The sequence below is a fragment of the Nipponia nippon genome, unplaced genomic scaffold, assembly GCF_047370975.1.
Source record: "Nipponia nippon isolate SJK-2023a ecotype South Korea unplaced genomic scaffold, ASM4737097v1 scaffold_3, whole genome shotgun sequence".
In the NCBI taxonomy this organism is placed as follows: domain Eukaryota; kingdom Metazoa; phylum Chordata; class Aves; order Pelecaniformes; family Threskiornithidae; genus Nipponia; species Nipponia nippon.
Window position 1 is genome coordinate 25,720,303 of NW_028262347.1, and position 18,903 is coordinate 25,739,205.

The 18,903-nt window shown below is 48.7% G+C and overlaps 1 protein-coding gene across 1 annotated transcript; it reads left to right on the forward strand.

The window, feature by feature from the left end:
• Positions 1-3,190: 3,190 nt before the first annotated feature.
• On the forward strand, positions 3,191-5,674 carry FEZF1 (FEZ family zinc finger 1). Its single transcript, XM_087764170.1, has 4 exons — positions 3,191-3,988; positions 4,176-4,310; positions 4,613-4,745; positions 5,370-5,674. Exons 1-4 carry the CDS (start codon positions 3,191-3,193, stop codon positions 5,672-5,674), a joined length of 1,371 nt encoding a protein of 456 aa, XP_087620296.1.
• The last annotated feature ends 13,229 nt before the right edge of the window (positions 5,675-18,903 follow it).

Below are 18,903 nucleotides of genomic sequence, written 5' to 3' on the forward strand. Positions count from 1 at the left end.
CCCCTGCGACAAGAACCCGGCCAAGAGGTTACTTTTCGCCACCCTCAGAGCCTGGAAATCTCTCTCCCTGCCTCCGGAAAAAAAAAAAAAAAACAAACAAAAAAACAAAAAACCAAACCAACAAACCCTCCCTGCACCAGCACGGCTGCAGGATATTTGCAGCCCGGCAGATGTGTAACGGGCCTAAAAAGATGCGGTCCGAGCGCAAGGCAAAGCTCGGGACAGGACTAAAAAAAAAAAAAAAAATATCTCGACATTGATCTTAGTAAGTCTATCTATATTGCGGGCAGCTCCAGCACTAGCAAGGCTCCATCTCTGAGACGGAACAGAATGACTTGCCAAAAGAGAAAAATAATAATAAAAAAAAGAATATATAGCTTTCAGATGGCTATTGAGTAATTAGGCACGAAGATAAGTTTTGGCGTGCGGTACGGAAGGAAAGGGCGGCATAGCCGTAAAGAAGTAACGAATAATAAAACTCCCGCTTCGCCAAGAGCGTATCTCCGTATTGAGGAGGCCGGTATAATTGTAATGGCAGGGCTGTAATTGCTGCTTTGGGATATTTACCCTGCTCAAATGACACTACATATTTTACTTTCAAACACATGTCAAAAAGTCAATCCCAAAAAGACCAGCTAAGAGCAAGCTGTTAACATATTAAGTATATGGGATTTGAAGCCTCTAAAACCCACTTAACAATAATTCCCTTCTTCAGCACCAATCAAGAGGAAATTTGCCTAGATTGAATTAAATGTAAATTGCTCTGAAGGAGGAAACTCTCCTCCGGCAGACACAAAATAAGCGAGCGGCGCCGGCAGCCCGGAGCAGCGGGCAGCCCCGCACGGCGCTGGGGGGCCGCGGCTCCGGCCCCCCCGGTCCCCCCGCGGGTGGGTGACACCGCCCGAGCCGGGGCTGGCCCTGCCGCTGCGGCAAGCGGCAGGTAAGAGGCGGGCGGCCGAGGCAACCCGATCCGGGGCAGCAATTACCGTCTTAACGCCGCGACCCACCTGCCGGGGGGCGGCGGCAGCTGCGGCCCGGCCGGCGGCCCCCATCCCGGCCGAGGGAGCGCAGGGAGCGGGGCCGGAGCGGAGCACCGCGGCCGGGGACCCGGCGCGGCTCGGGTCCTTCCTGCGCCCCACGCGTGTCCGCACGGCCGCGTCCATCCCGGGGGCAGCCCCAGCCGCTGTCGCCTGCCTGCGCCCGGGGCCCCGAGGGGACGGGGCGGAGGCAGGGGTGGCGGGGCGTGCGGGGCGCATCGTCCCAGCGAGGCGCCTGTCCCGGGGACCCGGGGCAGCTCCTCCTCCGTCCCCGCAGCTCCCGGTGCTCGCACGGCAGCTCCCGGCTGCGCAGGTACCGTCCTGCGACAGCCGCCGCCTTCTCCTCCTCAAACGGGGCCGCGGTGACCCAGGGCGGCATCGGCCCGGTCACAGCGCCAAGGGCAAGGGTGCCTCCCTCCATCCCACCTCCCTCCCTCCCTCCCCGGGGCCCCAGCCCTTCCTCCCTGCTCCCGCTTCCCCGCAAGCGGGTTGTCCCGGGCCGGGGGGTGGGGGCAGGCACAGCCTTTTGCAGGCTCCCCGCTCTTCCCGCGGCCCCCGCCGGCCGCCCGCTACCGGGGCGGGGGGAGGCGGGCACGGAGGGACCCTTGGCTGCTCCCGGCGATTTCGGCAACGGCCTCCCAGTCACCAGCCAAGTGAACCCCGGGCCGGCGGGAGGAATGGGAGCTTGCTCTGACCCCGAACCGTCGGGCGGTGGGGCAGGGGTGCATACAGAAAGCCCCTCACCCACTCTCCTCCGCCCCTCTCCTCTCCCCTGACCTCGCTGTCAGTACGGGCACCCGGGGCGCTGGAGCCCCCCCGGCACAGGGCTGCCAGGCTTCGCCTCCGTGCCTGGGGAGCGCGTCAGCTTAGGTGCACATATACCTACAGGCGGTGTGTCTGCTGTGTACTTTTTCGGGTATCTATACCGATCCTGAGTTTTCGGTATTTGTGTCGGGCATGTATTATTTAAGAAGAGAAGTTATACTTAGTGTATATGCAGGTTACTTTATATCTGTCTATCTATCTATCTGTCTCTCTATCTATCTATCTATCTATCTAAACAGTGCTTCAGATTTAAAAGGCACTCCTCCTTCCTACCTCCTTTTCCTTCTCTTCCCCGGCCCCGGGTTTTGATTCATCCTTTTGCTCACAAGCACTGGTTGGATTTGGCCCGGGTGGATCCCGCATCCCCACGCGTGGCTCTCGCCGTCTGCCTGTCGCAAGTTCCCCGCTCATTTGTTTCCTGGGTTTTCCAAAAGCTCACCGCCGCCTGACCTTGCTCTTAAAAGCAGGGAGCAGACCCGGAGCAGTCCCAGGAGCAGAGCAGCCATCTCCCTCCCTCCCTCCCTCCGACACACACGCACCCCCCCGCACAGAGAGAGCTCGGGCTGGAAAGTGGCAAGGAAACAAACAGCTTCCCCTCCAGCCGCTTCTGCCGCAGCACCTCGTTTGACAAATACCCCGGCGCTTGCCCTTGAATTGGGTTTCACATCCCTATTTAGCACTTGGACAATGATTTTAGATGATGTCACTTAAAGGCAAACAAGAAAATTGATCTCGGATTTGCTTGGCCTCTAAAGCCTGGTTAAGCAGATTGCAAATAATAATAATAAAAAAGAGAGAGAGCGAGAGGGAGGCCGAGGGGAGAGAGGGAAGGAGGAGGGGGAGACGCCTCCTCCCCTGGGCGGGGGAGGCGCGGCGCCAATGAAAAGTAGCCGCTTGCTGGGGGGGAAAAACTTTTCCTGTTGACTGTTGGAAGCGAATTGAGCAATTATCTAGTTTACCTTCTCCTCTTGGAAGTTAACGATTGGCGAGATCTTGGCTGCGTTATTGACACAACACTTGCTATTGATAGAAATAAGTAGCGATTGTCCCGAGTCATTGGTGCGCCAAAGTAAACTGTGATGGGCTGGCATGAGTCCACTGGACTGAGACGGCTGGTTCCGCCGGCGGAGGCTCTGGTGACGGTGGCGGCGGCGATGCTCGTCTCCCTCCGTGCAGATCAGTGACAAGAAAAGGGGCAGAGAGAGTGAAAGAGAGAGAGAGAGGGGAGAGGAGGGGAAGGAAAAAGAAAAAAAAAAAAAAAAAAAAAAAAAAAAAAAAGAGGCGTCTACCAAAGCGGCTCAAACCGGGCGAACAAATGCAATCCAGCCATGGACAATAGTGGCCACCACACGGCGACCAAAATCCTAGCGACTCCTCCGGCCAGAGAAAGCCTGTCTGCCAGGAGCAACATGATCAGCACGCCCAAGCCCCTCGCCTTCTCCATTGAGCGCATCATGGCGCGGACGCCAGAGCCCCGCTCCATCCCCGTCCCGCAGCTCCTCCACGGCTCCGTGGCCAAAGGCGACCCCAAGCACCCGCTGCACCTCAACTCCTCCATCCCCTGCATGATCCCCTTTGTCCCGGTGGCGTACGACCCCCTGCCCAAAGCGGCGGTGGCCGGAGCGGAACCCAGGAAGGCTCATTTAGACTCCTCTTCCTCGCCCTCCTTTAGCTGCGGCGATCTCTTGAACTGTGCCCTGAGCTTGAAAGGAGATTTCCCCCGCGATGCCCTGCCCTTGCAGCAGTACAAACTGGTAAGACCCCGAGTGGTCAATCACTCCTCCTTCCACGCCATGGGAGCCCTGTGCTATTTCAACCGAGGCGACAGCCCTTGTCACCCGTCCTCCAGTGTCAACATCCACCCGGTGGCTTCTTATTTCCTCAGCTCCCCCTTGCACCCGCAGCCCAAGGCTTACCTGGCGGAGCGCAACAAGCTGGTGCTGCCGGCCGTGGACAAGTACCCGGCGGGGGTCGCCTTCAAGGACTTGTCGCAGGCTCAGCTGCAGCACTACATGAAAGAAAGCGCTCAGATCCTCTCGGAAAAAATCGCCTACAAGACCTCGGAGTTCAGCCGCGGCTCCCCGAGCAGCAAGCCCAAAGTTTTCACGTGTGAAGTTTGTGGAAAGGCAAGTAGAGCCGCAGCCTGCCTCCCTTCCCCCTGCTTCCCCAGCCTCCTACCCCCGTCCGTCTGTCCGCCGGGTTGTCGGGCGCTTGCTTGCTTTATTTTTAAACGACGGCTTCCCCTCGGCGCTCTCGCCTTCTAATCGCAATTATTATTATTTTTCTTGTTTATTGTCTGATTTCACTCCCAAGGTATTTAATGCACATTATAACTTAACTCGCCATATGCCGGTGCACACGGGAGCCAGACCCTTTGTTTGCAAAGTTTGCGGGAAGGGCTTCAGACAGGCGAGCACGCTCTGCCGGCACAAGATCATCCACACCCAGGTGAGCCTCCATCCGTCCTTCCATCCATCCATCCATCCATACCTCCCTCCCTCCCTCCCTCCTGCCCCGCCACCCCCTTCCCTCCCGTTTTTTGGGGAGCCCGGCGTTGTCCGGCCGCCCCGCGGCAGCGGCGCGGTGCGGGGGCGGCCGAGCCGCAGCCGCCGGGGGGTTTCGTTTGCCCCAGGCGCGGTGGGGTACGGCGGGGTGCCCCGCGGCCACGGCGAGCCCTCGGCTCGCACACAGAGCCCGCAAACGCTGCAAAGCGGCCGCCCAGCCGTGACCTGGCGCTTGTTTCCCCCCAGGAAAAGCCGCACAAGTGCAACCAGTGCGGGAAAGCCTTTAACCGGAGCTCGACCCTCAACACGCACACCCGAATACACGCCGGCTACAAACCTTTTGTCTGTGAATTTTGTGGCAAAGGATTTCACCAGAAAGGTACCGGTCTCCAGCGCCCTCTCCCTTGCCCGGGGCCCCCCCAGGCGAGGTCAAGCGTCGGGACAATTTGCGATGGGGGCGGGGGGGGGGGGAGAAAGTTGATTTTGGTTTTAATGTCCGTTAGCAGAGATTTAGGTTAGTTTTGAGTATCGCTAGCCCCGCCACCTTTCCTGGGGCAGGGCCCGCGGCGTGGGCAGGGCCGGGGGGCGCCGGGGCAGCCCCTTCCCGCCGGCAGCGCCCGCGCCCCGGCCGCGCAGCTTCCAGCGCGCTTTGGCAAACGAGTTCGCCGCCTTTTCCCCCCTCCGAGTGCGGGAGGTTTGGTTTGGTTTTCTCCCCGTGTTGCTGGCAAGGTGAAGCGGCGGGGTTTATTTCTGCAGTTGGTGTGATTTGGGTTTATTCGATAACTCCCTTTCTTTGGTTGATTCGATAATTCTGTCAAAGGAACAGCCGCGGGGAGGATGGGGAGAAGGCGGGTGTTTGCTAAGAGATCGGCGGTCATCGTCGGCCACAGCCGGGCTCTGGGATGGGACAGGGTCTGGGGAGTTTTGGGTTTTTTTTTCCCTCCTCTTTGCAGCGTCCAGTTCTCAGCTCCGGGTCCCTCTGCCCTTCTTGTCTCCTTCCCAGGCAATTACAAAAACCACAAGCTGACTCACAGCGGGGAGAAGCAGTTCAAGTGCAATATCTGCAACAAGGCTTTCCACCAGGTGTACAACCTGACCTTCCACATGCACACCCACAACGACAAGAAGCCCTTCACCTGCCCCACCTGCGGCAAAGGCTTCTGCAGGAACTTTGACCTCAAGAAGCACGTCCGCAAGCTCCACGACAGCGCCCTGGGACTGCCCCGGCCCCCCGCCGAGCTGGGGGGGCCCGAGCCTCCGCCGCCGGCCGGGCCGCTGCTGCAGGGCCCGCCGCCGCTCCAGCCCTGAGGGGCGGCCGCCGCGGGGAGCCCCGCTCCGCCGGCAGCTCCCGCCGCCGCCCGCCCGCCCCTTGCATGCACCTCTTAAGCCGTTTTGTGTATTATGCTCTATATCGCCACTAACGTTTATGGGACCGATTGTCTCCTCTTCTTCTTCTTTTTTTTTTTTTTTTTAATTATTTTTGGTTCGTTTTTTAAAGACTCTATTTTTTTTCTTGTCGTTGCATCTCAGGTGGAGAGATGGTTTAAAAAAAAAAAAAAAGAAAAAGCGCCAAGCCAATTTCTGCTGTATTTATTTGGGATCTGTATTACCCGAGCCGGGAACGCTGCACCACTTTAATTATTTCGATGTATATATATTCCCATTGTGTCGATCCTGCCTTGCCTCCGCTGCCTGCTGGTTATCCCCCCCTTCTTGGTTTCCTCCTCTCCCTCTTCCCCCTGAATATCGTATCTATATGGACAGAGCTGGTTCGCTATGTACGGATTTGAATTTCGGTTTGATTCTTGCACGTGGAAAAAAAAAAATAGAATTCGTTGACCTGGTGGAAATAAATATTTGAACGCGGGCGGCGGCGGCGGGGCCGCGGCTCGGCCGGGCGGGCGGGAGCGCGGCGCTGGCGCTAACGGCAAACCTCCCCCGCTCCCTTGCCAAAACACGGAAACAACCGCTGAAGACTTTAATTAAGAGGGGTAATTAGTTCGGATTGATCAAAGCCGGGTTGTTATGTTATTAGCTGCTCAGCAGACTCTGCCAAGCCGAGCCGTGAAAGCGGAGGCTGCTCGCCGGAGCGGCGGGAGGGGGCGGCCGGAGCGGGGACGAAAAGCGCTTGCTGCCCCCCGGGGAGGGCAGCCCTACCCGCTCCCCTCCGCAGCCTCGGCCTCGGGGGTCCGTTCCGGGAAGGGGGCGCTGGGGGCGGCTTCTCCGGGGCCGGGCCCGAGGACGGCGGCGGCGGGGGGGTCCGGGGAGAAGCGCCGGGTTCCCCGCGGGCGCTGGGGGTTCGCCCCGCTCCCCCGGGACCCGGCGGCCACGTCTGCGGGACCGCTCCGGAGCGGCCCCCTCACACACAGGGCGTTTAGTTCGGGGGGGCAGCCCGGCTCTTGCCCAGGTTTTACGGCACCTGGAGCCCTCCCTGGGTTTTGGCTGTATGGGAAGGAGCGAGACGCGATGGCTGTAATCGCGCCTAAAGCGTTACACCCGGGAGCGGGACACCCCTTTGCTCCCGCCCGCCGCCCCGGGGTGCCCCTCTCCGGGCCGTTTGCAGCCAGCGGGTCCGGACTTAAAGTTTAGGCCGGCGGCCCTTGCCTCACGGTGCGCCTCGGAAGGTGGCTGAGAAGGGACGCGAGTCTTTCTCCGTTCACACATCTCGGATTACTGAAGTAATCCTCTGAACGGACGGCTGTACTTGCAAAAAGCAAAGCAACAGGTCGGATCTGCAGCTCGGCCGGCCGCCCGCGGCCCCCGGCAGGGCTCAGCCCCTCACGGAGGGGACGGGAGCGCCGTTTCCCTCCCGGCCCCGGGGGAAAGCAGCCCGGAGCCCGGCTGGTGATTGGGGGGTGGGGGGGGGTGGATTTCGGTGCAGCCCACCGACAGGCCTTGCACGTGCAGCGGCGGGGGACACGGCTTCGGAGACCTCGGGGACACAGGGAGCCGCTCCCCGCTTTTCCAGGCTGATTTGGGGCAGAGGCGGAGTGCGGGAGGTGAGTGACCAGCTGAAGCGACCCCGGGTAAACTGGGAGGCCGGCTGGAAAGGGGCAGGGAGGAGAGGGTCCTGCAGAGCGGTGGGGAGAGGCTGGGTTTCCCTGAGGATCCATCCCCGTGGCCACTTCCCCGCCAGCTCTGCCCGGCTCCCGAGGCCAGGAGAGGGTCATTCAGGCTTCAGCAGGGATAAATTCCTCCCAAAACAGGTGACTGCAGTGCATCGCTAGCTCCTCTTCTTTCCTTGGTAAAAAGGTACACTTTTGCAACGTGTAATGAAAGGTAAGATGTCCCAAAGATCCCACTGAAATTATGTGGGTGTGCCATTTCTGTGAGCCTCTGCTTGAGTGAAATAAATAGGAGCAGAAGTCCAACTTGCTTTTCTTATGGCTCAGCAAGTGCGATAGTACAAGATACTGCAACTCTCTTGGCAAGGTGCTAAGTATCTTCATTTTATAACTCTTTTAAACAGTTCAAAACTATTCGAGCACTGCAGGTATACTGGAACAGTCACAAAAGTATTTCGTATCATGGCGAAAGGATATGAATGTAAATATACGATGAAATGAAAGGAGAATCTAATCTGGCCACCTTGTGATGAGCATGGAACATCAGTCTCGGATCAAACACCTACATGAGGCCTGAAGTCACCCCAGAAGACTGTGTGCTCTGGTTACCCAGATGCCTGGCAATTCTTTGTTCTACCTCGTTTCTCAGACTGTTTTATAAGTGCTGGGAGAAATGAGGGCTCAGGCTTCCCCGGACAGCAGCAGTTAGTTTATTCCTTTTGTACGGTTAGAGAGGGAGAGAGAATTTCCAACGTTGCTTGACTGCAGACCATTTACAGGTTTATAAATAGTAATCGGTATTTTGCCTTCCTTCCTGTAAAAGATCTGCAGTCTCTGCATAATCTGGGTTCTTCTGATGAAAAACGCTATTTTGCTAAGGAACCCATGTGCAGGAGTGACCATGTTTTGAAATGGAGTGGAAACGAGGCACTCTAGTTTTATTCCAAGGTGAAGCAGAGAAAGTCAGTGATGGGCATGGATAAGTGTTTCTCCTTCCTGGATTTCTTGAGGTAAACACTACAGACGTGGGACTTCACAGGGAGATAGGGATAGCTCATTTGCTATTCCGCTGTATAAAACCATGTTTGTGTCAAAGGCTGGGATTAATACATGTCTGGGAAGGCCTGCGCAGCATTACCTTTCATTTCCTGTCTTTCAAGATTAATCTCAGGTTAAGTGAATTTCTCGTTAATGGTCAGAGGCAATTCAAAGCTGGTGAAATCATCACAAGAGACAAAAGCTATAATTTCATACACATCCAAAGCTTAGAGCTGGTAACAGCTCTCCTTACTGCAGATAAGATTAATACTTTTTATCTTTTTTTTTTTTTAATTGTGAATAATTATGATAGGAGAAATGGAGTCATCTGTACCTAAAGGAAAGGTTCTATGTTCTGGTCCCTGCTTGCCAGCCAGCATCATTGCCCTATTATCCGTATCCTGTATGACAACTGGTCAGCCTCATTCTACCAGTCCCTCCTGGATGCTGGGAGGAGAAGGGCGTTGGTGTGTCTGGAGCTGCTAAAACAGAGCTGCGGAGCTGAGCATTACCATCCTGAGGACACCGTAGCCCACCCCCCATCAATCACAACAGCTTTGCCTTAGTGCTGAATGAAAGGGAGACAAGTCTGGTGCCTGTGGTAAAGCCCTTGTAAAGGAGGAGCTGTTGCCCTCTACCCCTGTCCCCGCCCAGGACATCTCGGATGGGACTGAACTTCTTCTGGGCTTGTCAGATGCTACAGTTATGTTAACGTGTCAATGCTGAAAGTGCCATGTATCTGAAAGAGCTACCAGAATTACCAAAGCTGCCATATATCACTGCAGAAATAAAATACAGCAACAGCAGGGTCTTCTCACAGAGTTGGACACAAAGTTCTTGCTGAAGTTGAAATGGTACTGGCTTTGCTTTACTACTGCTTTATTGGTGATCAGACACCCCCTAACAAAAAAAAAAGGGGGGGGGGGGAGAAAAAAAAGAGACAAAGATATTAGTAATGACCTTTGGGGTTTTTTTGTTATTGTTGGGGTTTTTTTAACAAGAAAAATCCATGCATGTCAAAATGTAAACTAAGCACAAAGCTTTTCAAGAGCTACCCAAACCATGCTCTAGTTTGCAGGTAGTTGAATAGAAATCCAGCATATCTCAAGGTACCCAAAATGGATATTGGACAATATTTAGTCAAGGAAGAATTTTGCTTTTAAATTTCCTTTTACTTTTTTCCTTCTTTATTATCACAGTGGTGAAAATAGAGGGACTAACCAAAGTGTCACAAATTCATCTGGAGCCAGCTCAAATGAAGGCATGTCGGTCACAGCTTAGTACCAGAACTGTTTATTTGGACAGTGCTTAAAAACTAGAAATGAGAAAGCTCTTACTCTGCACCTCATCTGCCATACTGAGAATGGACTGTCACCGTTTTGTTCTTTGGTGCGTTAGTAAAGAAAATAAGGACCTAATTTGCACCTGGCGTTTTGACATGCTAATATGAAATAATTCTGACTCTGTAGGTATGTAAATCTTTCCACCCACTGGCTATTTGGCTACTGGTTTGCTCAGGTACCATCCTTACAGAGGGAGAGTTGTGTTGTACCCTGCTGGCAGCTGTAGTAGTAACAATTCAGTAGTAGCTCCCACCTCTCCCAGAAAAGCAGTGGTAGCTTTAGCTCCTGCAAGAGCAGCGGTAGCTCCAGCTCCAGTCCATGCTGGGTCCCCCTTCTCCCCCGGGCTGAGGCTGCAGGCTGGATCGCGGTTGATGACCACGCAGGGGCTGCACAGCGCACTGCGACCCCCTGCAACAGCTGGCTGGGCTCGCCGTTGGTCCCGTGGGTTTGCAGAAAGTCGTCGTTCTGCTTCAGTAGTCTGTGACTCTCGAAACAATACAAAACTTCTCATTTTAAAACCTGTGGTGGTATTATGAAGTATGAGCAGTGCCTGTCTTCGGTCCCCCTTTGAAGCTTTCATGGAAGCTATTTAACGGCTCTGCTGTTCAGTCACTCTGTTGTAATCGAATCCTTGCCTATTTGATTAAGTACAGTATTAAATCCGATAACCATGCCTGTGGAAATACAAAAACTCCACCCTTTCTGCCTTTGAGATGGCTAATATTTCACCACCATTATTAAGTGATTTCTAAGAAATCATCTTCAGTTACCAATCAATTAAAACACACAGAGAAGCTGTTTTTCGGATTTTTTTTTTCTGAATAATTCTATGAAAAATTAATACATAATGAGTTTTATTTTGGGTGGAAAAGGAAAGAGTGATACTTTGCAAATGTAAGCGTGAGCAGCTTGTCTGCAACTGCACAGGCAGGTTAAACCTTTTCAGGGATGGGACTATAAGATTCAGTTGCAGACTGACGCAGCACGTAAGAGAAACTTGCTTCATGGTACTTTAGCTTAGAGGGATTAAATACAACTGATGACACAAAATATTTCTAAACCACCTGTTAACCTCTTGATATTACCATGAAACTTCTGAAGAGTTTATACCTCCACGTACCTTGCCTAACTCAGATTTAAAAGAAATAATCTTGAACAAGAACTTTCTTTCTAAATAACAGTAATGAAAAACCCTTGGCTGATAAATACGTCCAGGTGAATATTTTTTTCTGAACAAGCAAGAATTTGTAAAAGTAATCTCTGCTGAAGAAGTTAAACAAAATCTGAACCACAAGCTGTTCAGAAAAATAATAATTTAGTTTTAACTAGAAAAGGCTTTGATTGATTGTTTCTTTTCCTGTGTTCACCAGAAAATAAAAAAGAAATGGCAATCTTACTTTTTAGCCTACTATATTTTAAAGGAATAATATGTTGGCTCTTAAAATAAATAATAAAAAATGATGGAATGCAGGAATACGAGGAATGCAGGAATCATATAATCTTTTTTTCTTTTATGTTTGCCAGCAAATACATTAAACTACATATCATAAATAAGAATACATCTTAAAAAACACTTTGGGTTACTTTAACAGAATACTAAAAGCTGATGACCAACGCTCGCTTATGTCCAGTAATGTTTTTGCATCCTGTGAACCTGGGAAGTGCAAGAGACAGAGAGATATGAATTTAGATGACATTTTTCAAGTTATAGGAACATCCATTTTGAAGAGCTACAGTAGAACTGGCTAGAACAGTTAGGTAAAGACCAAAACAAATTAATAATTACTTCGGTGGACAACCTGTAATTATTATGATTTCACATACTAAGGTCACAGACTGTTTTGATTTGCTAGTCCTCAGAAGCAAAGAGACACCCTTCCCTACAAACAGTGTTACTTCTGTTCTTGTGGAGTGTGCTGGTTCTCTAAGTGTGTTCTTCTCACATACCTTGAGAAATGCAGGGTACGGTTACATTTGTTGTGAAAATATTATATTAGGTAAGGGTTGTAACTGCAGCAGAGACTGAATTACCCCAAAATGGCTCTGCCACAAGACAGGCAGCTGAGTCCTCAGCAATGCAAAACTCCTATTTCTTGAAAAAGCAGTCAGAAATGGTTTTAAATCCTCCCTGATGGTGAATGTTCTTGCACACCAGACTGACTTGTAGCGGAAATTACAGTGGGCAAAGAGCTACTTTAATTTATGCAAGCAAAGGAGTACATCACAGCTGAGTTGCTTTTACTATATTTAACTTACATCTGTCTCTATACTAATTACAGAGGGTGCTACTTTATAAGATTTTTTTCTTTTCTAAATCTTTTTGTAGAAATTTCTTTGACAAATCAGTATTTATAACTCTCTGTAGAAGTTTACAAGTAGATTTTGAGAAAACATTAGTATAAAAACGTTGTATTGGGAGGAATTTGCTTGAAACCAGAGATAATCAGCTTAAGGGTAAGGAAGAGTCTGCTGGGTTGGGTCCTTGCCTGAGGAGGTCACACTCACGTTCAAACGCCCCTTCTGCTTCACGTGCTACCAAGCCCTTCAGTAGTGTCTGTCCCGTGCCATAGAGTCAGTGTGTCTGTTTTGGTCTTTCCTGCTTTCCTTGGACTTTGCGTAAATGACAAACAGTTATAGGATCAGAGAGAGAGCTGGAGATTGGACTTGGGTCCCAGATCTGCAGCACGGGATTGGCCCAGCTGCAGGTGTTCAGTACCAGTATCTTGCAAGAGAACCACCTTTTAAAATATGAATTAATTAAAAATGATCTTACTATGCCTAAGCAACTCATAAGCAGATAGAAATCATTTAAATGTGGATGTCAGGCGTCTCAGGAGCATTCCCCAGTCCCCAGGCTGTTTGCTATTCCAGATTCTGGGAATTAAGTTTTCATTTTGTGAGTGTCAGGAAAGGACTGTTGGTTACTCAGGGTGGGGTTGCAATATTTTTGAAAGATCTTGGTTTCACCCTCGTGCACAATGAAGATAAATTCTGGAATTATGAGATTATTCACTAACCAGCATTCTTGCTTTCCCAGCCAGTTTTGTTGGTCATGCTCTTTGCACGAGCCATCTGCTTCTTTTACAGAGCTCTTAACCTGTTTTCTTTTCATTTCTTAAGGAGCATGAAGCACCTACTTGCAAAGTGTCCCACAGTCTTATCCAAGGTTTAGATATAGTTACCCTCTCCCCCCTTTTTTTAATCAAGCGGTTGCCAAACACCACATGGAGTAATTAGGTTATGAATCATTTATTTTCCAGATTTTTGTTTTCTTTTTAGCAAAGTTCAATTAAGAACAATCTTATTCAAGGCATGAGTCAAACCAGCCTGTCTACCTTGGGCAATGCTTACACCAAAAGTCTTGGCATCTTAACAGGAAGCGCATGGGCGTAAATGTCTGTATTTTCTACACCATCAATGGAGAGACACAGGTGCCTCTAGCAGCCTGAAAAAGAGATTCAGACCCTCCCGTGTTAGGTACTGCCTTCACTGCAGATGGTTTGCAGTTCTTCTAGCAGCTTCCTGAAGTAATCCAGTTACCGAAGCATCCCTTTTCTCTTTTATGACTTCTGGGAGGACAAGAGGAAATCCCAGCGAATAGTGCTAGTGACCACTTTTTGCATAATAATTTGGTGGTGAAGTTGCTTATCCCCATAGCCGGAGGATGGGCAGCTGTACCCTGCTTTGCTGGGCTGACTCACAACGCCAGCTTCTGCATCCTAGGAGACCATCCTAGTCCTCAGGCCATGGAGTATCCTGAGTAAAAGCACTCTCCAAGCCTCCTAGTTTGCTTTGCATCCAACATGAAAACATCTATGGGGCCAGCAGGACAGTAAGCAAAAAGGACTCCTTCCCCTGCCCTCCTGAGTCAGGCTTTCAGAGGGGACAGAGCTGCTGTTCTAGCTGGGTGTCCTGAGGCGCACATGCTGTTTTCAAGCAGCCTTGGAAGCAGGGATGAAATCCCAGTCCTACTGCCTCGCAAGTGCGTGCTGTAATCGCTGGCTGCTCTATACCTTGCATGCCTGGCTGTGTGGTGTCTCAGTTTAAAGGAGAGAGAGGAAAAATGCTCACGTCAGATATTGTGTAGCTTGCTTGTTTTCAGTTTTCCCTTTGGATTTGGGTACGGTCCATCTTGTGTTGTGCAGATTAAGGACTTTTTCATGCTGGGTGAGCTGAATTCTGACAATTGTTAGATTTCATTATCAAACATAACTCTTGTTTGCACCTGGCAGATGTTAAGAAACCTTAGGCTCCCATCAATGCAAGCTGGAATGACTCTTTCTGGAGCCCATGGTTGTGTCCATATTCAACTGTGAAGACTTTACAGCCTCGCAAAGTGCCTGGGCAGATTGGCTGTAACTGCTGCAGGTAATGTCAAAGGAGTTGCTGTAGCTAGCACAGCTGAGGGAATAGAAAGGTTCTGGATTCTTCATTGAAGAAATATTAAACTCATAGGAGACTTCTCCTGTCTCTTTAAGAAGTATCTCAAAATTAATTTGAATTTATTGAATTATTAAATCTTTGCAACTATTTGGAATAATCAGGAACCCTGTCCTTCATCTGCTTTTGAAAAAGGCTCTTCCTTGGAGAGGAATTTCTTTTGGATATCTGTACCTTTCCAACAAAAATAGTATTTGAAAATAATGTCACGGGAGAATGAGTGTATTTACCTGGCAAAGGTTAGCATTAGCAAATCTGACTATATAAACCTCCCCATTTCTTCCCACTCACATATACTACTTTGGGTTGTACAAAGTCACATAAAAGGGAATGCTTGTTGCTTTATCTGTGAAACATTTACAACAAGTGCAGGCAACCTTCTTGACACCTGGATACCTACCAACCTCTTCAAATGTTTGAGAGCCATCATACCCATACCTTACACCTGGGAAGCCAAGAGGAGAGGATGCGCTAGGAGGAGTCTCATGGTGGTCTTGAGACTGCTGGGGCTGGATCAGATGTGAAGCTGAGACCCAGACAAGCTGGTGGCGATGACTGCAGGTGCACTCCTGCTTTCTTGCCTCTTCCCCCCACTGGGGACCTGAATTAACCGGCAGCCCATGTGCCAGCATGAACTCACTGTAAGTCATTTGATATCTCCTCAGTGTGGCAGCTGCATTTGTAGGGTGTGAGATCCATTTGCAATGAAGAACTGCAGTTTGGAGACCCTTGATGTTGAGCACTGGGGCTTCTGCCAGGCTGCGATACTGAAGAGCTAACGTGAAATGATACTGTTCTGATCACACTGAGGGGCTCTGCAGTTTGGGTGAGGGTTTTTTGTGTTTTGTTTTGTTTTGTTTTTTACTGAGAGTGGAATTTAAATCCTATTAAAGTGAATGGAAAGAAACTCTCTCCTTTGAGTCCAGCTGGTCAGGTAAGACAATTTTTGGCAGGCAATTACCCTGTGTTATCAGGAATCTAAAAAAGTAAAATATTGTTTATGGTACCTTAGTTTGTAACTAATAATTTTCCATTTCCATGGGGCTTTCCTAGCTGTCAGGGACACAATATCCTTACTGATCTGGATGTTCTCAAATATCTTAGAGTTTTACTTTGTTACTATTTTTAAAAATCTGGTGGTATACCATAGTACTCTGTTTTCTTGTAAAAATGAATTCTTCAGTACGAGCAGCAGAAAATCTTTACAATTTAGGTACAGATTTTTTAATCCACTTCTCAAGGTTTATCTAATAATGAAAAGTGCTGTGTAATTTCTAATAAAATAACTTATTTTTATTAAGAGCTTAGAAGCTTCTTAGAACTTAGATTTTGCCACCAGCTTCAGTAGGACCAGCATGCAATATGGGTATTTGAAAGATGATAATATGAATGCGATGAAATATTATCCACTTCGGTATCTAATTGCGTTGTGAAGATGTTTTTTTAAAATCCAAATATAAGCATTCTGAAGATACAAAGAGAGGAAGATGGAAGTGTGTCCCAAAAAACTAAAGATTCTGTTTATATCTGTAAAAATGTTTGGGCATCAACAGTGGCGGGTATAGTAAGTAAGGCACACAATATTTTCCACCCACAAAATGTTGCCATGTTATAGTCTGTTTCAAAATGTGCTGCTGAATAAATATTTATAGATAATCCTGCATTTTTGGAGTTAGTAGTCTGATCTCTTCAATAGATATCTGGGCAGTGTCATTCCACTGCAGATGTATACCATGCAATCAGCCTTATACTCACAGTGGGATATTGCTGCTAATTGCAACAGTTGTAGTTCAGAAGAAGGTAGCAGCTTCTCAGTGAGATCTAAACAAATTAAGGTTAAATTTAAATGAATCAATCAGAAAAAAAAAAAAAAACAACACAAAACTGTTGCTTTTATAGTTCATTACCTATTAACACTAATAACACTGTAAAGGGATTGCTAATTTTCTTGTGAGATATTGCATAGGCTATTACCCAGCAAAAGGGAGTAGGTTTACAGATGTGACTTGATGGCTTAGGGATCTAACTCAGGTCTTCTTTGAGCTTTGTGAGGATAGGTCCCTCAGTATTCGGGCTTTTTGGTGGGCACAGTCAAGACTGAGCTCTCACGGGATCCTTGTGTGGGGGTATCATGTCCGTTTGCTTTGTTTCTTTGTTTTCCCAAGCCAGGAGATTTTCCCAGTCGTTGCCATAAGGAAGGATGCAAGGGTTCAGTATCTATGAGTTGAGAAGGTATTTTGTTATTGGCTCCTTCTGTCCTGAACCTTCATCACACCAGTGAAGGAACGTGTTGTCAAGGAAGACAGATGGAATTCAAAACTGTGGGTTTTTTTTTAATCCCAATCTGACCACTAATGCCATCATTTTGTATTTGTCCATATTAAAGACAAAAGTGGGTCATAACAAGATATCCTTGAATGATATACTCTTTTAATTAAGAGGAGCATGCTCCTCATGATGATGAGGTGGGTGACTAGAGCACCTGTTCTGGCTATAAAACTCTGTAATACCTAACAGGTCCCTCCCTGCTCTGAAGAAACAGGCTGAGTTAGGCTTTTGCACTGGAATTACACTGATCATGTCTAAGCACAAAGAAACTTGGCACGTAAAACCAGATGCAGGAGAAAATCTTCATTGTTTAAAGTCACTGACAGATCCTGTCATCTCTGTGAAATCCAATTGAACTAAATCTTTCCTTGATGATTCAGCTGTGAAGGGCAGAGATTTAAGCAATTGTTTTCTGTGGCTGGTAATTGAAAGCAAACAGTGGAAATTCAGTGGGACGTTTTTGGGAAAACCCAAGATTAGAAATTAATTTTTGCCATCATTTCCCTTTGCAGCAGTAGTTAATTCTTTCTCCCCACCCCTCTCTCTCCCTCACACACACACAGAGGAAAAAAAAACTTTATGTATACCCATTTTGTATACTGTATACTTACTTTGTGTCTGGGGCTTTACAAATTCCAGTCGAGAGCAGGTACCTGTGTCTTCCCATCCCAGCCTGAATCCCTGGTTCTGTCAGGGGCCCCTGCACAGGAGCACTTGGCTCGCCTGAAGTCCTCCTCCTCCTATTCAACGCAGCATCAGAACAGAAAGTGCTCATAAATAAGACCGTCATGGAGGTATACACTGCTTTAGCAAGAGGAAAACTCTGTACAGGTCCTGCCACGCAACCATGTGACTGGTTGTATTGGCCAATTCCAAAGCAGTTGATTAATAGAACCAGGGAACCCTCTTGGGCACTGAAACTCAGTTGTCCTTACTATCAAGCTAGTTAGTCCAGTCATTAGCATGGTTTATTGTGGGCCAGGCAAAACAATTCCCAGGCATGATTAAGGGATTAGTATTGGCCAGAGACCATTCCCACTGGCAGGCTGGATGCAGCCTCTCTCTTTTTGGACAGTAAGAAAGTTGAATAATATAGAAATAGGTTGGGTTTGTGCCAACTAGGTTAAGTGCCTGCAAACCAGTCCAGTATATTTTATTCACTAATACAGAGGCAGCTATTGTGCATGCTTGCGCTTATGGAATTCAGGTGTTTTTTCCATGGAAGGGCTGGATTGATTGCACATCTACAGGAAAAAAAACAACTGTGCTGGGCATAGAGAGCATGTCCAAGCCAGCAATCTACTCCCTCATTTTCTGAGGAGTGCTGAAGGGAGGACTGGACTGAAAACTTCAAGAAGCTTTAAGAAGCTGCCAGGGCTTCTTCAACCATATGGTCCACTCAGATGTGCGACCATGTTTTTGGTGCTGTCTGGTGTGGTGACACAGGCCCAAAGCAGCATTTAGAAGCTTGTTATATATATTTTTCTATACTCGCAATGTCTCCACTTTCCAGTATTTAGTGTCACTGATTCTATAAAAAGTGATGAGCCTGACTCAACATATTGTCCTGGGTCAAACTGTTCACAGCAAAGGAAAATGACCTAGAAATATTCAAACTAAACAAGTGTTACAAGCAAGACTTCAAAATGCATGTATTTTTTTCAGGAACTCTGTCCAAGAGATACAGAGAATAATTGGAAAGCATTTCTTTTGGTGCTTTGTCTGACATTCATCTTCCCTAATAGAAGGTGTTCACAGTCTAATTGTCTACCAATGATCTACCTGTCCAGATTCCCCTTAAAGTCACTTGAGAGAAAGAAGCATTTCCAGAGCATGATCCATCTCCTCTAAAACTGGTTGCATGAACTGTGCTTTAGATGTGCTTTTTTTTCTTTTTTTTTTTTTTTTCATTAAGTATAGAAGGAGTAGTGATAATCAGCTTGGCGTGTATGCTTATAGCTGTAAGCACCCAGTGCTAAGTTGGCTAAGTAACACCTTCCTGTGCCTTGCTGGTAGGCACGTGGCCACATGCACCAGTCACCTAATTCCACCCACATACTAGGCATTTTTCGGGAAATAGATGGCGTTCAGAAATGCCATGACTAATTATTCTCCTTAATAACAGCAATACCCTCATTTCCCCAGCTGTGAGACGTCCTTTACCAGTAGAAGTTTTAGCAAACGTATCAGCCTTCATGTGCTCCATTTGCAGGCATGTCCTCCTGCACGGAAAACCAGACCGATGCATTTCCTTTGGTGGTGATCTTAGTATTCTCCTTCTGTGCCTTCTGCATTGTATATCCTGTCAATCATACCTCCCAAA